Consider the following 24,706-nt stretch of genomic DNA (forward strand, 5'->3'; position numbering starts at 1 on the left):
ATATTTTCCCCCATTCTGTCTATTGCCTGTTCGTTGTTGAGCGTTTCCTCTGTTGTGCAGAAGCTTTGTAGCTTGATGTAATCCCATTTGTTTTAATTTTGTCCTTCCTGTCTATGCATCTGGGATCTGACTTTTGAAATATATGTCAGGTTATTAGAAATTCTTACATCTTAACAATTTTTTTCACGTATTTTTTTATTTTGAAAGGCAAAGCAATAGGGAAAGATTGGTCTTCTATCTGCTGGTTCAGTACCCAAACAGCCAAAGCAGCCAGGGCCAGGCCAGGCATAGGATCCAAGCCAAGAACTGCACTGTGTGCTTCACAGGGAGGCTGGGATGCAGGCACGTGGGCGGTCATCTGCCACCTCCACATGGCCATTATCTGCAAAGCCCATTGCAAGTGGAGCAGCTGAGATGGGAACAAGTGCTCCGCCTTGGGATGCTGGCATCTCAAGCAGCTGTTTACTAACACACTGAGCCACAGCACTGCCTCAGAGACCTCTCTGAAGCCTGATGACGCACTGAAGCTTTTACACGGAGCCAGCAGACTCTGGTTTACGGAGACATTAATGACTGCTGCGATCTGGAGGATCTTATAACTACATTCTGTCTGTACTACTCATGTGTAACTGAGTTTGGGTGAATATGTTTTAACCTGGATGTCTTAGAAGTAATTAAGTACTGAATTTTCTCAGGGAGTTAGCTAAAATATTTGGTTTTTATGACAATTTAGTTCTTAGAATAATTTAGCTGAAATTTTATTAAGTGGACTTTATTTATTTATTTTTAATGTTTACATGGTTCATCAGGGTGGGAAGGATTGAGGTTTAGGGAAAATTGGGTAAATTCATTGCTTCCAAATTTGCTGTTTCTTCTTGTTCTTCCTGGGAAAAGGGGAGAGACAAAGAGGGAAACCACTCATGCCTTTCTACTCGTCCCAGTACCCCTGGGTGAGGACCTGCCACCTCATATCAACCCAGAGTCTGCAGGAGTCCATGCTCCGAGGGTTCTGTCCGAGTGGTGTGGATAGTTCTGAAACGCTGCCGATTTCGCTATCCGAGGATGATGTCACCCTCCCACGTCCATTGGCTCTATTCACAGGGATTTTTTGCTGTCATCGTTTGTTTGGGGTAGTTGTCCAGTTAAATCTGTTCTGCTACAGCATCAAATGTGCTGTTACATTCTTCTTTTACAGCAGGGCCAAGTGTCCACTGCTCCACTTTTTTCATTAAGTAGGACATGTTCTTGCAAGCAATAGTGGACTTGGTTTATTCGCTCCATGAGTAACTGTTTAAAGTCATTATGTTATTAGCTAAAATAATTTTAAAAGGGGGGGAATAATTTCTTAGGAGTCTTGTGAATTTGCTGAAATTTAGACACCCCTGAAAAGCTGTTGCAGTAGCTCTAGCAAAGTCCTTCTTGCAGAAACACACAGTACTGGCCATGTCTGAGGGGATCTGGTGTAAATTCTAGAATCCCTGCTGCTGCACAGAGGAGGGAGGAAAGGCAGGCTCTCCTTAACCTTGAAGTGGTGAAGTCACTGATGATGAGTTTTCCATCAGGTACGACCAAGAGAATGGCTGCTGTAGATCACACTCCTGGGATGAATCAGAGGTTATAGTAACTTCTCATTTCCCTCCGGGGTGTGATTAAACAGACCTTTATGATTAAAGTTTTCAGGCATTGAAAAATATTTACCACATTCATGTCCTGAAAAAAAAGTAGTAATTCCAGTTGAAGATATGGTAAGTCAGAGACAGCTACTGACTGTTCGAGCTGTCTGTTGGCAATTGTTTTTCAGCATTTGTTTGACTCGAGGCATATCAGTTTTTAAAACATATTGAAAAGTAAAGCCAATAATATATGTTTCTAAGAGAAAAGGTACAGAATTATTCAATGTAGGTGAACTGGAGGACATTGCTGACATAATTTAAGTATTCCCTTTTATATCTGACTTTTTTTACTGTATTTATTTTTGTTTATTTAAAACCAAGAGTTCCAGAGAGAGGGGAGGCCAAGGACTTGTGCATCCTTTGGGTCATTCCCCAAGCAGCCGTAATGGCTGGACTGCGCCAAGCCTGAAACTTCTTCTAGGTCTCCCACGTGAATGCACCAGGCACCTGGGGCATCTTTCACTGCTTTCCTGGGCCGTTATCGGGAGCTGCATTCTAAGTGGAGCAGCTGGAACTTGAACTGGCTCCTTATAGAAAGCTGGCACTGCAGGCGGCAGCTTAACTTGCTTTGTAACAGGGCCAGCCCCACTTCACATCTGATTTTAGCTTGGGAAATTTCTCAGAAAAAGAATAGTAGGATTGGTGTACTCATCTTTTCTTTGTAATTAGTGTTGGTCAGGTCACTTAACTTTTCTGCTTCTCCCTTCTTCCTTTTAAACAATGTTAAAATGAGCATGGGTACTAGCCAGGAAGATCTCTTACTTTTAAGATTCTCTACTAAAGCACTTTGATACAATCCAGAATATTCATTAAGTTGTTCTTAAGAACTGCATGTAATTCAGTCTGGGGACAGAGAACTCATGTGTGTCCCTCCTCCCAACCTCAGCCCTCAGGAAACTCCCAAATTGGCGTGGGGAGTGTTACCGAAGAGCAATGGGGCATATTGCAAGCAGCCCCGGTGGGTGTATTTCCAGGGTAGACTCCATGAGGAAGTCCCGTCTCTGAAGGTGCCAGTTTTGGTACCTCTGCATGCTTTTCTGTTCAGTCTCTGTTATACTGATGAGCTTTTCTTTTTTTTTTTTTTTTTAAATTTCTTTATTTTTATTTCAAAGTCAGATATGCAGAGAGGAAGAGAGACAGACAGAAAGACTTTCCTTCTGATGATTCACTCCCCAAGCAGCCCCAGTGGGCTGGATCTGAGCCAATCCAGAGCCAGGAGCCCGGAGCCTCTTCTGGGTCTCCCACGTGGGTGCAGGGTCCCAAGGCTTTGGGCCGTCCTTGATTGCTTTCCCAGGCCACCAGCAGGGAGCTGGATGGGAAGTGGAGCTGCCGGGATTAGAACCAGTGAGCCCATATGGGATCCCAGTGCGTTCAAGGTGAGGACTTCAGCTGCTAGGCCACCGCACCGAGCCCAATCCTTTTCTTTTCAGCAGTTTTCACTTGCTTCTATACAGTTACTTCCTTAAACTCTCCTGTAGCATTAATGGTCCCTGAGAACTGACTGGCAGTGCTGTGTACCAGGCCTTGGCACAAAGCAGGCGTTTAGTGAGGATCCAGCCAGCAGTAAGAGTTGACTGCACAGGGAATGACGCAGCCTGCAGCAGCAGTAGTTAGTGTGGGTGAACCAGAGTCCAAAAAACGTGTGATGAGAGGGCAGGCAGTGTCTGCTCTAACCGTGCAGTCAGTGTTTAGTCCACACGGCACCTGGCTGTGGGTGCCCCAGGGTGGTCGTGTTCAGAGCAAGACACTGAGGAAAGCAGACCCTGGGCCAGGAGCTGGGTGCATCCTGGCACCTCGAGGACGCGCAGCCTTGGCAAGAGATCTGTGTGAACCCACACGTGCACCTCACTAGCGCCTGACGAAGTACGAGTGGGTACGGCAGTCCGGACCCACATAAAAGCGTGAATGCATTTCTGACGGTGTTTGGCTCATCTAACTTAAGTCGCAACACTGTCAGAAAAAGGCCTGTGAAACTTGACTTAGCATGCATGTTGGAGAGCTGGTTAAACAGATGCTCACAGCCAGTCCTCAGCGGTGCCCAGCGGTGCCACTGGCAGCACCAGGGGCTCTCAGGTGCCTGGACTGCCAGATGGTGACTGCCAGATGCCTGTGCATATGCATACCTGCATATTCTTATGGTCACTTAATCTTTACCCTTTAGCAGGAATCAAAGACGTTTTCAACTTTGCATTTCCTTTTTCTGTTTTCAGTATTTTCTTTATCTTCATCTTTCATTCTGTTTCTTCTTCTTCTGTTTTATTCTTTTCAACTTGTGACCCTTCAGTTTGAAATTAAATTTGGGCCGTAAGTGGACTCCCTGAATCTCTTCTTCACAAGCCTTCTTTGTATTTTCTAGAAGAAAGAAAGATTAACCCCGGGTTTCCAAAATAAACGCACAGATTCTGATTAAAACTGAATTAGAATCCTTATTCTCTATTATTTGCTAATAGTAAAATAAATAGCCCAGTCTTAAAGGAGCTTTAAAATAAGTCCCAGAGCCTTTGAGAACCCTTGGATTTTAATTAAAGAAACACAGAATACCATCACATTCTGTTGGTGGAAAAAAAATATGTATTTTTAAATTTTCAAAGCTTAGCCAGCAGCACATGGAGTGCATATGTTGGCATTCAGAATTTGGGGAACACAAATGGATTCAGATGTTTGGGCCCTTTGTCTCCCCTGCTCTTGGCTCACCTCGCCAGCTGAGCGTGGCACAGTCCAAATACAGTTTTTGAAAACAGAGCAGCTAAGGTTACTTCTAAAGCACTCTCTTGGGGGCTGATAAGTCAATCTCTGTTTGTGTAATGAAATCGGGCAGCGAGGGGCTGCCGGAGTGCTTTGCCACGGGATTCCATTGGTGTTGTCTTTCAGGGGGAAGACTGGATTTAATAAGCCCTTGTTCTTACCCGCTGTCTCCAGGGCTGCAACCACTCCAGCGGATTATTTTGAACTGTTTTTGTTGATGTAGTGTTAGAGCTTCCCTTTAAGCAATCAGTTTTAGTAAAATCAATAGGCTTATTGTGGAAAATGGGATGCTGAAGCTGACTTTACCTGCTCAAAGACTTAAATGTCTAGTTAATCTTTCTGTTCAGTGCTACTGGCGTTCATTGAGTGTGTGTTTAATGTGTGTGTTTAATTTTGTCTGCTTGGTGTACTTAAATTTTAATTTAACTTGAATTTCCAAAACAAACTCTGCTGGTTTAGCCTCTCAAACTGCTTGTGAAATCCTCCCTTTTATACAAAGTATTTATAGAGTATTCTTTAGAGTGAAATCTCTTAAAGGCCTTTGATTTGGGACCAGAGTTCAAAGGAAAGTCCGTTTGGTTTTGATTTGAGAACTGTAAAAACAAAATAGCCTCAAAATGGCAGGGTGTGAATTAGTAACTTCAGTTTTATTGCAATCGGCCAAGCCCATCCCCACATGTTTTCAATTAAAAGTCAGGAATGCTAACTTGGATGAAAATCATATGAAAGCATTTCTTTTCTCTGATTTTTTTTTTCTTAGACAAAAAGTCTCAAATCTTTTAACTTTAATTAAACAACTTCGCATTCACATGTTTAAACTTATACACAGAAAAATGCAGTATTCAAAGGGATTGTAATATTCAAAGTGCATCCATCTGTGTCAGCTTTGCAAACATGTACAGACCCAAATGCATCGGTGTCCACAAGTAGCTTCCTTCTTCTGGGAGCCCAAAGAAGAAGAAAGCTCTTTAAAGGACATTATGGTATTTCTGAAAATTAAAATCCTGTATTTCTGAATTTACTGTAATCAGGGTGGGTCTTGTAACACGGTTGTTTGTTTGAAAAGAGGTAGTTAGTAAGTGCTCTGCAGGGTTGTTGTTTTAGGGAATTTTCCAGGATAATGTAAACAGTGTGTTGGGTTTTTAAAATATTTCTTATCAAGTGTACATTTGTGTGAAAAGCATTTTTTTGGATATCTAGGACAATGTAGTAAGACTAGAAATCATAATGAAAAATAATTGAAAAGCCATAAGTTTCATGATTTCTGCAGATTAAAACCAGGTTATACATTCATGAACTGAACTTGAAAATTGCTTGGAATACGTCAGTCTGAATTAAGAGAAAAGATATTGGTAATAAATTTGAATTTATGAAATTGGCGTTTGTTCAGAAAGGCACTGAAGTCTCTTTACAGCTAACCTTACACCAGCATTTTGCATGTAAAGCTGCAGATGGATGTATTTTTGAAACTTGCCCACACTGTAGAGGCAGGACCACATACTAACTGTAAAGAGAATCCGTTGTTTCTCGTCTCCTACTTGGCAGCATCCTGGTGGACAGTGCATGAGGGGGCTCAGGAAGGGGTCTCCTGGGCAGGCCTTGGGCTCAGTCTTTGCCAAAGAGGAGGCCCTCACTTCTCAGACACACAGTTAGAAAGGCCTTTCCTGAGGAAGCTCCTTCCCTTTGTGCCCGATCGCTGTGGCTCCCCAGTCATCCTTTGGGGCTGACCCCTGGCTGGGAAAGCCGTACAGCGCGGGGCCTCCTCTGCTCCACGTCCCTGCAGGAGATGAGTGAACACCTTACAGGGCTCATCTTGCATCTCAAGCAGAGTCCTCTGGACATGAGTGGTGATTTTTTTTTTTTGGTTAAAAAAAATATTGATTTATGTTTTTGAGAGAGCTCAATCTTCTATCTGTTGGTTCACTTCCCCAAATGGACACAAGAACCAGGCCAAAGCCAGGAGCTATAGCCATTTCTCCCTTGTGGGTGACAGAGTCCCAACTCTTGGGCCATCTTTGCTGCTTTCCCGGGTGCATTAGCAGGGAGCTGGATGGGAAGTGGAGCAGCTGGGACTCACTGAGGCTAGCATGGGAAGTCAGCATTTCCGCCTAACTTGCTGTAGCACATGGCCACTCTTGAAATTAAAGAGTTCTAACTAGTTGTACCTTAAATGAGGCATAGTGTGTTAGTGTTTGCTATCCTGTCACTATTGTTTATTTTTAAGTAATTTGCTACATCTCGGAGAAGTCAGTTGTTCTCACATTGCCCTTTTATGCTCTGGGATATAAACCTGTGTTCATTGGTGTTTAGTATAAGATGACGATGAGCTGGTTTTAATATCCAGCTCTCAAAACGAGTGTCTCCTGTGATGTCAGATACTTGTTGAATTCAGATACTTCCCATGTGATTTGTCTTGTGATTCTTCTGTGGGATAGAACATTAGATCAGTTTGATAGTGTTTGTTCAAGTTGTGGTCTGAAGCGTGCCGTTGAGACTGCCTTCGTTCATTCCATTGACCAGAAGTGGAGTTGTATGATCTCTCTTCCAGAAGACAGTCTTTTGTAACAGAGATAGGGCAGGAAGTGTGTTTCACTAAGGGATCTTTTTTTTTTTCAGTGCTTTAGATTTAGCTTTGGAATTTCCTAGACTTTGATTATATGACAACCTAGTAACATTGATTGAGATATTTATGTTGCTATTTAATCTCTCTCTTTGTCCCTTTCTCTCCCTCTCTCTCTGATGGGAGGAGGGCTGATGGATGCAGTTTGGATTTTGCAGATAGTCTAAGTATCTTCATTAGCAACAAATCCATGAACTCTTACGCCCTTGCTGGTGAGCAAACATTATTAACTCTCGGAGACTCAAAATAGGGATGCCCTGACTTTACTTTCCTTTGTCTTGCTTTTCGTTTCTAAACAGTGAACAGTTGAAGAGTTGCAAAGGGGACATTTTGGTGAAATTTTAAATCCTAGGATTTGGAGCTCACTTCACTTTGAGCACTTTGAATGGAGTAGTTAGCCTGCGCCAAAAATGTTTAATTAATAATGAGAACTAAGCATTCTTTCCTCTGCCTGTAGGATTTTTTTCCAGTTTGTTTTTGTCCTCTTTGGACATCCTGGCCTGCATTGCCCTCCAAGTCGCCTTCCGCCTGGGGAGAGGTGGCCCTGGGTGGGATGCATGGGGGGTGTGTGTGGTTCTTGCCCTCTGCGTTTTTAAAAGTTGCTGCAGAGGAAGTCTAGAACTCCTGTCCTAAAATTGTGATCCCAGTGAGAGAACGCAGCAGCGAAGGCCAGCACCCCATCACAGCATGGCGTTTTCAAAATGGGGAGTACTTTAGAAATCTGGGATAACCTGGATTCCTTTTTACTTAAAAAACTCAGCCTAAGCAAAGAATTCATCTGTTTTTACCTCATTGTTCTCATCTGAATGAGTGTACTTAGAGGTTGATTAAATATTTTCTTACCAGAGAAAAGTATGCCCAAATCCTTAAGTAATTACATTCTTAATACAATTATTTATTATTTTCTTACAGGAGCTGAAAGACAGGGCAGCTTTGAAACCCCTGCATTTTCATTTGTATTGATGGAACTTTAAGTCAGGCTTAAGCACTGAGTTCTCTTAACCCTCAAGACATTTATTTGAGAAAGTACAACATTTCAGAGTAGTTTATTTCATAAAACTCTGCAGTCTTTGATGACTTGGGAAAATAGTTGAAGCACTAAATTAACTTATACTTGGGCCTGGCACAATATCCTAGTGACTGAGTCCTTGCCTTGCATGCGCCGGGATCCCTTATGGGCACCAGATCCTGTCCCAGCTGCCCCACTTCCCTTCCAGCTCCCTGCTTATGGCCTGGGAAAGCAGCAGAAGAAAGCCAAAAGCCTTGGGACTCTGCACCTGCATGGGAGATCTGGAAGAGGTTCCTGGCTCCTGGCTTCAGATCAGTTCAGCTGTGACCATTGCAGTCATTTGGGAAGTGAACCAGCGGAGGGAAGATCTTTCTGTTTCTCCTTCTCTCTATAAATCTGCCTTTCCAATGAAAATAAAATAAATCTTTAAAAAGGAAAGAAAAACTTAGACTTAAGAGAAGAATGGTGATCTAAGCTAAAAATCTAATTTCAGAGGAACCAAAATTGGAACCTGTACATGGATGGTCAGTGAGCTAAGCTGAGCATTTCAGGAGTTAAAGTACTCAGTGACTTCTACCTCAGTAGGTTTTTATGTCTACTTTCTGTACAACTGCCAGACCCAGTGCATTGTGACTTTTCTTTTCTTTGAGGCATGTTTCTTCATCTTTTTGTTCCCATGTGCTAGTGTCTGTGACACAGTAGGCATTCATTGGGTGTTCACTCTCATCGTTGTTGAGGTGGCTGTTGGTGAAAGCCTGTCTGTGTGGAAAGTGTTCGTAAAGAAAGCTGGGTGTGTCTTAGCCTGGAGTTTTCTTAGGTTGTGGCCTGATCCTTCTTCCCGCAGTCTTTGACCTTTGAATGTTAGCCAGACAACGTGAAGTTATATAATGGGGCTATTGAAAATAGGTGCCCAACTAGCTCAGTCGGTAGAGCATGAGACTCTTAAAAATAAAAAGATTTATTGATTCATTTGGGAAACGTAGAAAGAGGAGCAGCACAGAAATCTATAATCCACTGCAGTGGTCAGGGCTGGACCAGCACAAAGTGAGGAGCCAAGAGCTTCATCCTGGTCTCACTTGTGTGCAGGAGCCCAACACTTGGGCCATTTTCCACTCTTTTCCCAGGTCATTAACGGGGAGCTGGATTGGAAGTGGAGCAGCTGGGGCACGAACCAGCACCCAAACTTTGCCTGCAACATTCCATTCTTATTTACTAGACAGTTTTAGGATTCTCCTGTGTAGTCTGCCATCATGGTAATCAAGATGTGCCATTCTGGCTTTGTTACTGTTTTCTTATGGTGGGAGTATTTTGCACTGATACCAAGTCTTAGAATAACGAGGCAAAAAGGGTCAGAAAATTCTGGAAATGAACGTTGAAGAGAGACTAGATATACCAGATTACAAAAATATTGTGTAAAGCTTTAGTAGTTCAAACTGTGTGGCACTGACAGATGAGTCTACAGACAGGTCAGTATTCGCAGAAAAGCAGAGAGTCCAGGTGGCAGTGTACGCTGTGAGTTAGAAAGCTGTAAAGGGGCGCTTTAAATCAGTAAGTGAAATGAGGATTGCTCACCAAGTGATGCTAAGGCGCCTGGATAAACATCTGAAAGAAATTAGGTTGGGTCATTATTCCCTATTCCAAAATAAATTCCAGATGGAGCATAAATGTAAATGTGAGATTATGAAGCCATAAAAGTATTAGAAAAGACATGAAAGTGTTTTTATAATCTTAGTGTGAGGGCGGCCTTTTTAATTATCTCACAAAATTCATATGCCATTCTAAAACTTTATGAATTTGTCCATAATTTCCACATTGCAAATGCATTTGGTATTCAAAGTCAGAAGACAACCAGGAAAGCGCAGTATATTTTATAAACTAAGGGTTAATCTCCTTGATATATAAAGAGTTCCTTCAGTAAATAAAGAAATATTAGCAGGCTAACAAAAGTGGACCAAAGTCTATGAAAAATATGGAAAAGAAAATATTCATTCCTTTCCACATATGTGAGAAAAGATATTCCTTTCCACATGTGTGGAAAATATACGTGATGCAAATTAAAACCACAACATGCCTTTTTTTCATATTGGCATACACTTAACTGTCTTGTAAAAATGAAGGAAAATTAATACTTGGGCAGGTAATGCTTTGCTAATGAAATGTAAAATGGTGCAACTTGTATGTTTGACATTAGAGAAGTTAAAATCCTCTTAGCCACCATTGCCAATTCAAAAAATTTATGTTGGATATGTTCTCAGATGACAGATGTATAAGAGTATTTATATTTTATCAAGTTATTATACCATTTTAAACCAACAGTATTGGGGCTGGTGCTATGACTCAGTTGGCTCATCTTCCACCTTCCAGCACCAGCATCCCATTTGGGTTCTGGGTCCTGTCCGTCTGCTCCACTTCCCTTCAACTCCCTGCTTATGGCTTGGGAAAGCAGCGAAGGGTGACCCAAAGCCTAGGACCCTGCACCCACATGGGAGATCTGAAAGAAGCTCCTGGCTCTTGTGGCTATTCGGATAGTGCACCAGCAGATGTAAGATCCTTCTGTCTCCTCTGTATATCTGCTTTTGCAATAAAAATTAATATAAAAAAAACAACAGTATTTAAATTAGTACAAATCCTTGCCAGACTTGCTTTTCTTCACCATTTTAAAATTCTGGCCATTGTAGTGGATATACAGTGGTTGCTAGTTATGGTTTTCATTTGCATTTCTGGTAACTGATGGTGTTAGACATCTTTTGATATGCTTACTAGGCATTTGTATTACTAAGACAATGTGTCTAAGACATTTATCTGGTTTTTAAAATGGGTTGTTTGTGTTGTTAAGATTCTTTATATATGGCCCGGCGCGGTGGCGCAAGTGGTTAAAGGTCCTCGCCTTGCACGCCCGGGATCCCATATGGGTGCCAGTTCTAATCCCGGCAGCCCCGCTTCCCTTCCAGCTCCCTGCTTGTGGCCTGGGAAAGCAGTCGAGGACGGCCCAAAGCTTTGGGAACCTGCACCCGCGTGGGAGACCCGGAAGAGGCTCCTGGCTTCGGATTGGCGTAGTATCGACCCGTTGCGCTCACTTGGGGAGTGAATCATCGGATGGAAGATCTTCCTCTCTGTCTCTCCTCTCTGTATATCTGCCTTTCCAATAACAAAATAATAAAAATAAATCTTTAAAAAAAAAAAAAAGATTCTTTATATATTTGGATACAAGTCTCTGTAGTAATTATAAATATTCTCTCCCTACCTTTGACTTGCCTATTTAACTTTATTAATTTGTTTTGAATGCTGTAATTTGAATGAACTTAATGTCATCTTTTTTTTTTTTATGGTTGGTGCTTTTTATGTACCAAAAAAAAAAAATCTTTGAATATTTCTAAGTCAAGAAGAATTAGTGCTTCTTGGAAATTCTATTTGTTTAGCCTTCGAAATTATATCTTTAAATGCAGATTTTCACAATGGTCTATGTAGGCTGCTGTATGGTTTTTCATATTTGTTAATAATATATATAGTGTTATTTGTGGTCCCTTTCCCCCGAAAAACAAATTCTCTATTAATGAAGATAAGGACATTGCTTTTTTTTTTTTTAAGATTTATTTATTTTTATTGCAAAGGCAGCGATACAGCGAGAGAAAGGGAGACAGAAATTCATCTATTCGTCCCCAAATGGCTCCAGTGGCCAGAGCTAAGCTGAACCGGACCAGAGGCCGGGAGCTTCTTCCAGGTCTCCCACATGGGTTCAGGGATCCAAGGGCTTGAGCCAGTCTCCTCTGCTTTCCCAGGACATAGCAGGGAGCAGGGTAGGAAGGGGAGCAGCTGAGACTCATCGGGATGCTCTTGCTGTGGGTGGAGGCTTACTATGATTCGACACTGTTTTGGCCCCGTGGTCTTGCTGGTGAGAAGGCAGATAGCCCTGGAGTATCTGCCTTTATTTACTTCCTAAGTAAATCATAGACTTTTTATTAAATAATCCTGTCATGGCCACCCACTGATTCTTTCCCCAAATGGCCCCAACCACCAACACTAAGCCAAGCCGCCTCCTTCAGGTCTCCATGCAGGTGCAGGGTCCCAAGGCTTTGAGCCATCATCCGGTGCGTTCTCAGGCCACAAGCAGGAGCTGGGTCAGAAGTGGAACAGCCAGGACACGAACCAGCATACCTCTGGGATGGTGGTACTTGGAGGTGGGGAATTATCCATTGAGCCACCATTCCTACTGTTGCATACCATTGTTTCAAATTTAGGTGTACAATGGCTTCAGAAATACAAAATAGAGGCCATTTTTCTAAAGCAGTTTTAAAAGAAAGTTTAAACAATTAGTTTCTGAAGTTTTTTTCTGTTTCTAAAATTTCTCTTTATTGTATATTTGTCAAAATTTCATATTTTAAGTATATTAATAAGAATGCTTTTAGTATATTAGACTGAAATAAATATTGGAGTACATTTTAAAAGTTATGATTAACATTAGTAAAATTCAATTTTATGAAAAACAATTTCAGTCTGTTATTCACTAGCATTTACAAAAGCAACTTGAATTTGAAACTGGCTAATTTTTGCAATCTGCTCAGCAAGAGCCACCTTAAGTATTTCTTCAGAGAGAGTGACTGCTTGGAGCTGCGGCCTGCACACAGGCGGCCTCATCCTCCACCCGTTTCTGCCAGGACCGGGCCTGCACTCAGCCTTGGGGGATGATGGCGAATGATCCCTGGCCAGGCTGCCTCATGCCCTTGGGGACGCTGTGCCCGGACCGCTTGGCTTGCACATGCCATTCAAGACTTCCCTGAAGCCTGTCTCTCTGGGAGTTTCCATGTTACATTCGTCATGCCTCTGTCTGTTGTTTTCCCTTCTCTGCAGGGTCAGTACAGACCTTCTGACTTGCTGTGTCCGGAGACGTACGTCTGGGTGCCCATAGAGCAGTGCCTGCCTTCCCTGGACCGCGCCAAGTACTGCCGATTCAACCAGGACCCTGAAGCAGGTGTGTGGGGGCAGGGCTCTGCTGGAAAGCATCATCTGTGTTTACAGTGCGTGGGCTGTGGATCCTAGTGTCATCCTGATAGCTTTTCCCAATTCGTAGTGTACATGTGAGTACGTGTTTGTGTGAGTGCGTGTGTGTGTGCGCGCGCGCGTGTGCTCATGTATGTGAAATTAAGTAAGGCACGCGCACACACTCACACAGTTTGGCAAGAACTGTGTTTGTGCTGCTTCCTGAGCTGCTTCCTCTGTTAGGTTGGTTTTTACATACTTCAAGGACTAGTACCATTACTATTTCTTTTATAAGTGGCCAGTGCATAAAATATATTTGCCAGATTGGTAATTTGGCTGAAGAAGATAGACATTTTGAGCAGATGGAATAAAAACTGTAGAGTGGTTCTTGGAGGCACCTAGATGCTGTTGGTTCCATGACAGTTTCTTTGCTTTGTAGGTTTGTTTGTTTAGTTAAATGGCAGAGTTGAGGGATGTGGGGAGGCCTCCTATCCACCAAGGTCATTCCTCAAAGGACAGAGTGGGCTTGGCTGAGCCCAGGACCTAGAACTCAACCCTGTAACCCATGTTGGTGGCAGGCCTCAGGCACCTTAGCGGGAGCTGGATTGGAAGTGGAGCGCTCCTGGGAGAGTGGCACCCCAGGCTTCCTCTTGGCCTCTGCGTCACCGTGCCGGCTCCTGTAACAGTCCTTTCATGACTTCCGCCTTCTCTAGTATGTCGTCTTTTCTGTTTTCTCTCTTTTCTCCTGCCCAGAGCAGCACCACCCTGCTGCATTCCCCATATTCACCTGTGGATATCCTGTGTACCGTAGTATGTACAGGCTCCCTGGTCAGCTAACAGTGTCCCCTTCGGCCATGGAGAAATCCTGAGTTTCTGTTTCAGCCTAGTGGTTGAGATGCCTGCGTCCCACGTCGAAATGCATGAGTTCAAGTCCAGACTGCAGCTTGCCGTCAGCGCAGCCCCTAGAAGTGGTGGTGATGTGCAGGTGATGGGTACTGCCACCCAGGTCAGAACCATGTGTTGAGTTCTGACTCCTAGCTGTGGCCCAGGTGCCTCCCCAGCTGTTGTGGGCACTTGAAGAGTGAACCAGTGAGTGGAAGTAGGCATGCTTTCATTTTATCCGAGATCCCTGCCTTCTACTGAAGTTCTTGCTGTTTCCACATTGTGCTTAGTTGAATTTGAATCATCCCAGAAGCCAGCACAGAATATGCGTTACAATGATTTTAGGAATATAGTCATTTTTATACCAGCTGCTGTGGGTCCAAGTATAAGAAGAAAGAAGGAAGGAGAAATGGGAGACGGGGCGGGGAGTGAGAGAAGTGGAGATCAATAGGAATCGAGGAGAGGAGTGCAGTGAGGTGTTCCGTTCCAGGATGTGGATGTTCTTTTCTCAAATTCATACCATGTTATATTTTGCTACCTTCTTGAAAAGCTGCCACAGAGTCAAGAGCAACACCTTCTCACACGGGATGATACTTGAAAATCAGATGCCAAGAGGCCACGTGGCCCTGCCGGCCCAGGTGCTCAGCGCACTGAGCTTGGCCTCATGTTTCGGAGTTACAAGCAGGGCTTTATAGTTCCTACACTTGAACTTGTTCATCAGATTGATTCATTTTATTCTAAGTAAAGTTACACCTCATTAATCAAACAGATATATTGCTTGAAAACAAACATTTCGTTGATCAATCAGCTTTGGAGTCAGGCTCAAAGCCAAGGTCAACAGTGTGAAAGTGGAGCACACACACTCGCCCCCACTCCTCGTTCCTTCCAAACCCCTCTCTGTTCAGCGTCCCAAGGTTAGACCAGAAACCAGTCCCTTAATGAAAACTGCTGAGCAGCTTAATTGAAATACTTCATATTTACACACAAAAGTTTATAAGTTCTTTACAGTTGAATCATGCTATGGTCTTAACTTTTTCTCTAACTCCCAACTTAGTACAATTTCACTTTCTCCTTTGCTTTTTTGATCTGTTTTCAAAGTTCTCTTCTATAATACTTGGTGATTAAAAAGTTACAAGTTCTCCTTGTTTCATGAAATTGAGGTGGTTAACAGTAGTTTTCATATATTGAATGGACATTAAATAGTCTTGTTATTGCATTTCTTTATTCTAAATTAAGCACTGAGAGCATTTCAGACCAAAGAGCTAAGCTCTCACATTGCCCTGTTTGCTGAGAACATGCGGTGTCCCAGAGCATGTGTTCTATTCCTGTGGACTAGTAACTCGCATTTCTTGTGGCAGTAGCTTTAGCTTTTAATACTCGTTGGTTACAAATTGCAAAATAATAATAATAATAATAATTGAGAATAGTGGAAGCAAATGAAGGACCTTGTCCATCATTTGACTCTTTGGAGCTTTGAGGAGCATACCTTGCCATTTTATCAGTGTTGGATGTCACAGTCCAGACATTGTTTGACATCAGGCCTACCCCTGTAGTTTGGGAAAATTGAAGCACAGTTTCTGCCAAGCGTTGCCTGGGGCTGCTGGGCAACCTGGCCAACCGTGACACTTCTCTCCCACCACAGAGCAGATCGCTCTGTGAGCGGTCGTTTTAGTAGCCATAGTGCTTTCTTCACTAAATCTTATTTTCCTGTTAAATTACCTGCAGAAGGCACAGCCAAATTCCATTGGCCTCTGTAAAACCAAGCACAGGGGCAATACCAGTATTCCATGTGGACTCTGGTGTGAGTTCTGGCTGCTCAGCTTCCCACCCAGATCCCTGCTAATGGCCTAGGAAAGCACCACGATGTGTATAAAACAAGTGCTTGGGCCCCTGCATTCACTTGAAATGGCCCACCTCTGGCCATCTGGGAAGTGAACCAGTTTGGAAGACTTTCCCCTCTTCCCCCGTCTCCTTCTCATCTTCCCTCCTCTCTCTCCCCACAGATAGCCACGATGACCAGGGATAGGCCAGGCTGAAGCTAGGGACAAGGGGTTTTGTCTGGGTCTCCTACATGGGCATAGGGGCTCAAGGACTTGGACCATCTTCCGCTGCTTTTTCCAGACCAGGAGCAGGAAGCTGTATAGGAAGTGGAGCAGCTGGAACATGAACTGGTACCCATGTGAGAGGCTCACATCTCAGGGGTCATCACCGCAACACACCCAGGCCTTTGTTTAAATTTAAAAAAAAAAAAAAAAAGTAATGGTACTTGCATAGAAAACGTGCCCAACTGCAGGAAACCATGACTCAACACAAGGTTACCAACCCATAGCTTGGTGTGAAGGCACTAATCATGGCTCAAACGGAAGCCCACGCAGTGTGGGTTTAGTTTTAGTGTCATGATAAGCTTTTGATTTGTGATTTTATTTGACTTTAAATGTTGGAGAAACGTTATATGCTACTAAAATCCTTGGTTCCAGATGTACAAGAAATAGAACTATGGTGCATGCGCAGTTTCCAGAGAATTGGCCCCTGCTCATTTTATCCTCAACAACGATAAAGGGCAATTTTAATTCATGTACTGCTGCAGATTTTTATAACTGCTGTACTTAATTGGAACAATTTTTATTTTGGCTTATAGGAATATACTGTTATAGATTAGATTTTGTTCTCCTTTGCACAAACTTTGCAGTATTTGCAAGAAATTTGTCTCTAACATAACAGAGTTAAACATTGTTGGTAGCAGTACCAAACTTAAATTTGATTTACCAACAGCAGTGTGTGATTTTGGCCTAGTGTTTTATGCATTCGTCTGGGATAGGTCATTTTTAGGATACTTTAACTCTTTCTAGAGGTTGCTGAAAGTCTAAATAAAGATGGTTTTTCCGTGTTTGATCCCCTGAAACTCTGAAGCTCTAATCTGTTGGTTTGTAGAGACTCTGCTCTCTGCTCTTGCCAGCCTGGCTCCTTGGCGTTTCTTCTGCATTTCTGTGTGAGTCTGGCACATGCCCACATCAGGAGCAAGCCCAACCCTGTCCTTATTACAGATTCAGAAAACCTTCTGTTCTATGTTCACCTGCCTGATTATCCCAGCCAGCCCTTCCTAAATCCCGAATGTGTGGTCACGTGGAAGGACTTCCCCCAGCCATCATGTTGTCTTAATCACTGGGAAGCAGTGCCTAATGAGAAAGCCAATTCCAGAACTCAGTGAATTCCTTGTTGCAGTGATGACTTAGGACCAAGTGGGCATTATTGCTTCTAATTATTTCAGATTCAGAATTTAGCTGTTATCCATCAATAATTCTGAGGGTAGAATTGTTTTCAAATGTACATTTCAGATTGGCTACCCTCTTGAAGCTGAAAAATGAATGGTATTACTTGATGTACACTTGCTAACCACGCGTTCTTTGTGGAGAGTGAGGATGGTGCTGTGTGGCCGTGTCCAGCTGGATCTGCAATCTTTTGTGTTCTACTGCACATCATAAAGGAAGTGGACATCAAAACAGAATTTTAAAGGCCAGTGTTATGGCATAGCAGGCAATGCCACCAGCTGTGACACCAGCATCCCTCATGGATGTCAGTTTGTGTCCCAGCTGCTACAGCTCCCTACACCTGACCTGAAAAAAGCACCAGCAGATTAACCAAGTGCCTGGGCCCCGAAGCACCTGATTTCATCCTGGCCCTGGACTGGCTATTGCAGCTGCCTGGGAAGTGAACTAGCAGACAGAATAAATACATACATGAGCCTACCAAAAATTTAAAGTTAAAAAAAATGTAAGGGTTTATTTATTTTTATTTGAAAGGAAGAGGAGCAACAGAAAGGAAGATCTTCATCTGCTTCATTCCCCAGAGGCCTGTAACAGCCGCAGCTGAACCTGTCTGAAGCCGGGAGCCAGGAGCGTGCTGTGTGTCTCCTACACAGGTGCAGGGTCCAAAGGCTTTGTGCTGTCCCCCACTGCTTTCCCAGTCCGTAACTAGGGAGCTAGATCCGAAAAGGAGCAGCTGGGACATGAACCAACTCCCTTAGGGTATACCGACACCAAAGGCTGAAGCTTGGCTTGCTACAACACAGCGTTGGTCTCTAAATTTAAAAAGAAATTTGAGAAGCTCATGTCAGCTTCATAGTGATATTGGATTGTAGTGAAAGTAAAAACTGATTGCCCCACTAATGTAAACATTTATGTTCTCCATGTGAGGTGTTTTTAAAATCTGAGGTTTTAAAAGGGTTTGTTTGCTTATATATTTGAAAGGCAGGATGACAGAGATTTTCCATCTGCTGGTTTAGTACCAAAATGCATACAGAACTTGGGGCCGGGCTAGGCTGGAGTCAGGAGCTCAGAACGCAGCCTGAGTATCCTACATGGGCATCAGCTGCGCTCTGCTGCCTTGCTGCATGTTGGTGAGCAGCGGAATAGCTGGGGCGCTTTGGTCATCCTGAGCCGTGGCTTCACGCCACTCCGACATAGCACCTACCACAGCTTTTGTAAGGCAACAGTAAATGTAGAGAATTTGAAAGTGCTAAGCTGTGATATCTGGCAGTCAGTGGAGTCATGAAATAACAAAGGAAACAAACAGATGGTGTGCTGGAATGTCATCTACTGCAAGAGAATATGAACGATGCTCTTAACTAAGACACATTCGTGGAGCTTACCTGATACAGTGTGTTTTGGAGCCTGCAGTACTCGGTGCATGATCCGCCAGTAGTGGGAGGGGCTGACAGATACAGCTATCCAGTTTCAGTGTAAGAGAGCCTCAAACTTTGTTCCACAAGGCATTCTGAAATTGTTTAGATTCTCTTTTGTGGCTGTTAAACTCAACTTCTTTGCAAAAAAATAAGCGAACTCTAACATGAAAGTTGGAAAAACACCTGTGTTAACAATTGTGTTCCTTTGTGTGATGCTAGCAAATGTTTGGTTTATTTTTTTTTTAAAGATTTATTTATTTATTGGAAAGTCAAATATACAGAGAGGAGGAGAGACAAAGATCTTCCATCCGATGATTCACTCCCCAAGTGAGCAGAACGGCTGATGCTATGCCGATCTGAAGCCAGGATCCAGGAACTTCTTCTGAGTCTCCCACACGGGTGCAGGGACCCAAAGCTTTGGGCCGTCCTTGACTGCTTTCCTAGGCCACAAGCAGGGAGCTGGATGGGAAGTGGAGCTGCCGGGACTAGAACCGGTGCCCATATGGGATCCCGGGCATGTATATCTGCCTTTCCAATAAAAATAAAATAAAATAAATCTTTAAAAAAAGAAAAAAAAAACCTGTTGGCATGCTTTATTTGGGAGATGTTGTTGAGGGGCGGGAGCAGAGCCTGGGTCACGTGACTAAGGGGAAGGCAGCGTGTGCTGTTGCAGGCCTGCTGCTCGAAGACGAATGCAGTTGTATCCAGGCACCCCTGGTGTGTCTGAGGCACAAAGAAAAGGAGTCACTCGGCAGCTCGCTTTCATTTGTCGTTGGCTGATGGTTGTCCTGTGTGGTCGGGACTTGCAGAAATTCAGAACAGGTTCCAGCCTGCAAGTCAGACTGTGGATCAGGCAGTGAGTGGGAGCGGTTGGCCCTGCCTGCTCAGCCTACTCAGCACCGTTCACCCAGCGGGTCCCCTGCAGTCTAGTATGGGGAGAGCGCAAGACCCAAAACATGACAGTGCTAGACTCAAAACACAAACCAGAAACTAAGAGGAGCCCAGCAGGAATTGGAAGCAGAGATTTACAGAACTCCTCAGCACAGCTCCTCAGCTGTGTTTACTGAGCAGAGATGGTGCTTCCAGTGGCCGTGTCAGCACTCGGCAAACCTGGTGCAGGAGGCAGATTGCTGTTCGCAGGGTTTGTGTGATCAGTCTCCTGTTGTGGCACTTAGCGGAGCCCTCCACCCGGGTTTGGATGAGGTGGAGAGGTCAGGGGAAACTCCTTGGCCGACGTGATCATAGTTTAGATAGAAGCAGGAGGGCCCAGGCAGGTGCTGCAGGCCGAGAGAGGAGCACATTGACAAGACCTGGTGGCAAAGAGCACAGCCCAAATGTCCAGTGGTGGGAGGCCAGCCACGAGGAGGAGTTAGAAGGAGTTTGTCACTTCGGCCGCACTTCCTAATGAAGGGGTGGAGCACGAGAAAGATCAGAAGCAGGGATCAGGTTAGCTGAGCTCAGGAGGAAATGCTCACCGAAGATAAATGCATCGAAAGGGCCAGCGTGATGAGTGGAGAACTTTCTCACCTATGGCTTTGCTCTTCCCATTGAAGTGGGTGCCGGCAAAGAGGGAGGTTGCAGGGTCAGGTGAGTTATAGCCACTGTTGAGCAAAATGAGAGGTGGAGCTGATTGCCAGGCCTGGCTAAGGCTGCTGGAGAGTTCTTCAGGTGGGTATGCTGCTGCTGCTGCTGCTGCTGCAGCCTAGCTGCTCTGGCCGTATTCTGGGATTGGGACTTTGTCAGGCAATAGTGTCAAGGTTTTGGTAAAGAAATGGTTCAAGTGTGAGAATGGCGTCTGCTACAGTTTGACTGGGACTCCCCAAATTCATGCCACTGCTTAGACACCAAAGTCTTACACTGATGAATTAACGGCTGACTAGATCAGTGGCGGAGGGTTGATCTAATGATGATATCTGGGAGGCTTGCCCCGGAAGTTGATTGTATGATCCGGGCGTGGCCGCCTCCCTGCCGCCGCATCATGGCTTACTACAGGATCATCCCTCCGCCATCCCTGAGATTTTCATTTCTTGCTGCCATTTAAAAATGTTAACATTTATGTTATGGGTCAGTGCGGTGCGCTTGACTAAACCCTTGCCTTGCACGTAGGTATTTTCTTTGGTACTCCAGCCTTGCTGGCGAGAGCTTCATCTCGGCTCCCCTTTCAGATGGGGGTCAAGGACAGACTTCCTGTCTGTCCCAGAGAGTGTGGCAGTTGGCTGAGGAGGCAGCCCCTGGGGGTGCTCCTGCACCCCATAGTAACACATGTGCCCGTTGGGGTGCCATGTGTGCCAGCATCCCAGTGCCGGAGCCAGGCATCACTCCTGTGGGAACTTTTTATTGTAAATTAATGCAGTGCAGTTCTTCAAATCTCCAAATTAAACAACACTTCCAGGTTAATGAGCATTGCCTGATATTCTAACCTTAACCTTTGCAAATAAATAAAATACATTAGGGGAAGTAGGCTGAATACTCTGATAACACTAAGCATAATTAAGTTTATTGGAACTGATTTGCTAAAAGTTGCCTGCACTGCAGTGAGTATAAATGGAGCTGTTTTTCTTGTCTCTTTGTCAAAACATCCTGTGGTTCATTCCATGATTGTGAATTCTTTGATGAAACAAAGTCTCTTTTGTAGTAGGACTAATCAGCCCCTGTGTTACATTGTCATTTCCTAAATTAGGGTTGTTGAACATAGTTAAAGCACTTGGGCTTTTCAAGAAAGCTAAAAAGAGTGAAAACAACCATGTCGTTCATTGCTGCTTTTTTTTTTTTTTACACTTATTTATTTGTAAGAGTTAGAGAAAGGGAAGGAGGGAGTGGGGAGAGAAAGGGCGAGATACCTTCCATCCACTGGAACATTCTCCAAATGGCCACAGTGACCATCCGGACCAAAGCCAGGAGCCAGAGCTTTTTGTGGGTCTGTCCTAAGGGTGCAGAGGCCAAGCACTTGGGCCATTGTGAGCCGTTTTCCCCAGGCAGTAACGGGGCTGGATGAGTGGAGCAGCCGGGAATCCAACCAGCACCCATGTGGGATGCCAGCATCACACCCACTAGGCCCGCACACCAGCGCCTCTGTGCTCCTTCCTGTTTGCCAGTGGTACTAGAGGTTGCTTTTGAGCACAGCCTTGATGTTTAAACTAAAAACAATAGCAGTATTTTGGTAACTGTACACTTTTGGAATCGTCTTTGGAACTGAGTAGAGCGTTAGAATTTTAGAGATGGAGTGTGCATTGATGGAAAACAGTGCTTTGTAGCACGGCTTTCTCTTCAGTCGCAGACTTGTGTGGATTGCAAAGACTGAGTGGCACTGCCATTAGGGTCTAGGACCTGCAGTTCTGTGTTGCTGCTGTTTGTGAAACAGCCCGTAGCTTAGGAACAAGTGTTGGGATGGAGGAAGATTCTGGGTCACTGTTGGAACTGATAGTGGGACACGGGGCAGAGCCCCGGGACTGGCCTGCAGTGATTCCCCAGTTCTTTTATGCTGTTCCTGTCCAGCAGTTCTCCGTATTGGTTACAAAATTTTGCCTCACTTGACTCGGGTGCTGGTTGGCTTGCTTTTTAAATGACATCGAAGTTTTATGTTCTTATGGTAGTGCCCCTACAGTGTTGGCTTGTCAAAGATCTGCTTTGGAACAACGTGGCAGGTGCAGTGGAGTGAAATGAAAACACAAAGCGGAGGGCACTAGATGATGAGGCGGGATCTGAATTGGCCTGGAACGGAGCAGTCCTTCATAAGCACATAGGAAGTAATGAAAGCGCAGGTGCAGCTCGGCAGTACCGGGTGCTGCAAAACGGGGAGTGGGCGGGCTTGATGCATACGGAAGCACAGGAGCTCCACCTGAGCCGGCCGTGTGGGGCGTCTTTCTCCTGTGTCCAGGGCAAGGCGTGCTCTCTAGTATGTTGGGGGAAGTCAGTTGGAGGTTTCATAAAGCATCCAAAAGTGGCATAATCAAAAAGTTGACTGTCAGCACTGAACTTGTTGAAGATTTAATTATTATCATTGGAAATACAGATTTATAGAGAGAAGGAGAGATAGAAAGAAAGATTTTCCATCCACTGATTCACTCCCCAAAGGCCTGCAATGACTGGAGCTGAGGCTATCAGAAGCCATGAGCCTCCTCCAGGTCTCCCACATGGGTGCAGAGTCTGAAGGACTTGTGCCATTCTCCACTGCTTTCCCAGGCCACAAGCAAGGGAGCTAAGTTGAAAGTGGAGTGGCTGCGACACAAACCAATGCCCCTATGGGATTAACCCAATTGAGCCACTGTGCTGGCCCTTAAGCAGCATCGCATCAGTTAGTGGTTAGTTAATGGTTGTATCCTATGTATCTATAAGTTGTACTAAAGCAAGGCCCAGCATGGTGGCCTAGTGGCTAAAGTCCTCGCCTTGAATGCACCGGGAAACCATATGGGCACCGGTTCTAATACAGCCCCATTTCCCATCCAGCTCCCTGCTTGTGGCCTGGGAAAGCAGTGGAGGATGGCCCAAAGCCTTGGACCAGCATAGGAAACCTGAAAGAAGCTCCTGGCTCCTGGCTTTGAATTGGCTCAGCTCTGGCCAGTGCGGCCGCTTGGGGAGTGAATCAATGGATGAAAGATCTTCCCCTCTCTCTTCTCTCTGTATATCTCACTTTCCAATAAAAATAAGTAAGTCTTTTTTAAAAAACTGTACTCAAGCAATTGTCTTGGCATCAAGCTTGGGCCCACACCTCTCTCTTTATACAAATCATCGCCTGACCTGTACCAGTTAGTGAAAGGTCTGGAACACAGAGGTGGAGCTGGGAGCATCTGTCTGCCTCTGGACTAGGCCAGTGCAGGGTGTGCCGCGTGAGACAGGCCTTTGCTTTTATAGAGATTTGAGATAATACAATTTTATGTCTAAAATGAATCAACTCAGCAGACTTTAAAGCTATTTCATTTGACATGTCAGCTTTACAATGCATTCAAAAAGGAAAGAAAGTAAACCAAGAATGATTTGAGAATTCAGTGAGTAACGAACCTGGGGCTCTCCTTAACACGAAGGGTGATGCAAGCTGGTGGCTGGCCCGGCGATGTCAGCTTGTCTGGAGATCGGGAGAATCAGACGGTCCCCATGAGCCACAATGCCAATGGCACAGTGGCTTGGTCCTATTCCCAAGCACCTGCATGTGCTGGACGTGTAGGACAATGACTGAGCACCAGGAGCGCCAGGATGAAGTGCTACTCCCATCCTCCAGGTTGGGAAGGCCGCCCGTGTGTGGCAGGATTAAGAGCAGGCAGAGTATTAGACAGAGCAGGGGTTCCTCTATTCACAGCGTCACTCTGATTTGTGTAAATTATTTATTTGACAAGGAGAGAGATCTTCCATCCACTTGAAAGATGGGTTATGCCTTCAACAGCTGGAACTGGGTTAGGTCAAAACAGCAAGGCAACTCCATCCTGAAACCTCTCTTGATGACAGGAACTTGGATAGATTAACAGGGAGCTGGGTTGGAGCTGAGCTAGGACTTGGCCCCAGGCATGCCGGCTTGGGGTGCAGGAATCCCAGACGGCATCCTGATGGCTGTGCCACAGTGCCTGCTCTAATCGAGACTCAGTTACCAGTGATGGAGCTTACAGAAATGAAGTTGCTGAGATACTGAACTGTTTCTGTGATATTGACCAAAAATGTGTAAAATGAGTGTGGAGTGTATTTTCTTTGGTGCTAATTTTTCTCAAATGGTGAGCTATTTTTTTTTTTTTATTTTAGCTGATTCAGTTTTAGTCTTTAAATTGTGAAAGACGGTAACATTGATAGATATGTACAATATTTGCATTTCTACAGAAGACCTAAGAGTGGCATTTTCTCTAATTTGTTTGCTTAAAAGATATAGAAACATTAACTGTTCATTGGTCGTCGTACCCTTGTTGTTTGGGATTAAAACAAAGCCCGCAATATGTTTCAGTTTCAAGTGTGGAGAGCTCTGGTTGTGGCTGGTGGATCTCTAGTTGGAAGCGTGGGGCCCCAGCTTGCTAAGCGGAGCATACCTCTTACTGTAGGCACGATTCTATCATTTATACCAGCCAGTGGCTGTCATTTGGGCATCAGAAATTAACAACTTATAGTAATGATGGAAATTTGCTTGTAGCAGTGGCTTAACA

General features: G+C 44.4%; 1 protein-coding gene across 4 annotated transcripts in view; it reads left to right on the forward strand.

The window, feature by feature from the left end:
- The window catches only part of ATE1 (arginyltransferase 1), a 115,418-nt gene that overhangs the window by 77,157 nt on the left and 13,555 nt on the right, over positions 1-24,706 (forward strand). For all 4 annotated transcript variants that reach the window (XM_040991997.1, XM_040991996.1, XM_040991994.1 and 1 more), the window contains exon 11: positions 12,896-13,016. In XM_040991997.1, the coding sequence (XP_040847931.1) occupies positions 12,896-13,016 (121 nt within the window). The remainder of the gene's footprint in view (positions 1-12,895; positions 13,017-24,706) is intronic.

This window comes from Ochotona curzoniae, unplaced genomic scaffold (genome assembly GCF_017591425.1).
Source record: "Ochotona curzoniae isolate NIBS_2020 unplaced genomic scaffold, NIBS_Ocur_1.0 contig_66, whole genome shotgun sequence".
NCBI lineage: Eukaryota > Metazoa > Chordata > Mammalia > Lagomorpha > Ochotonidae > Ochotona > Ochotona curzoniae.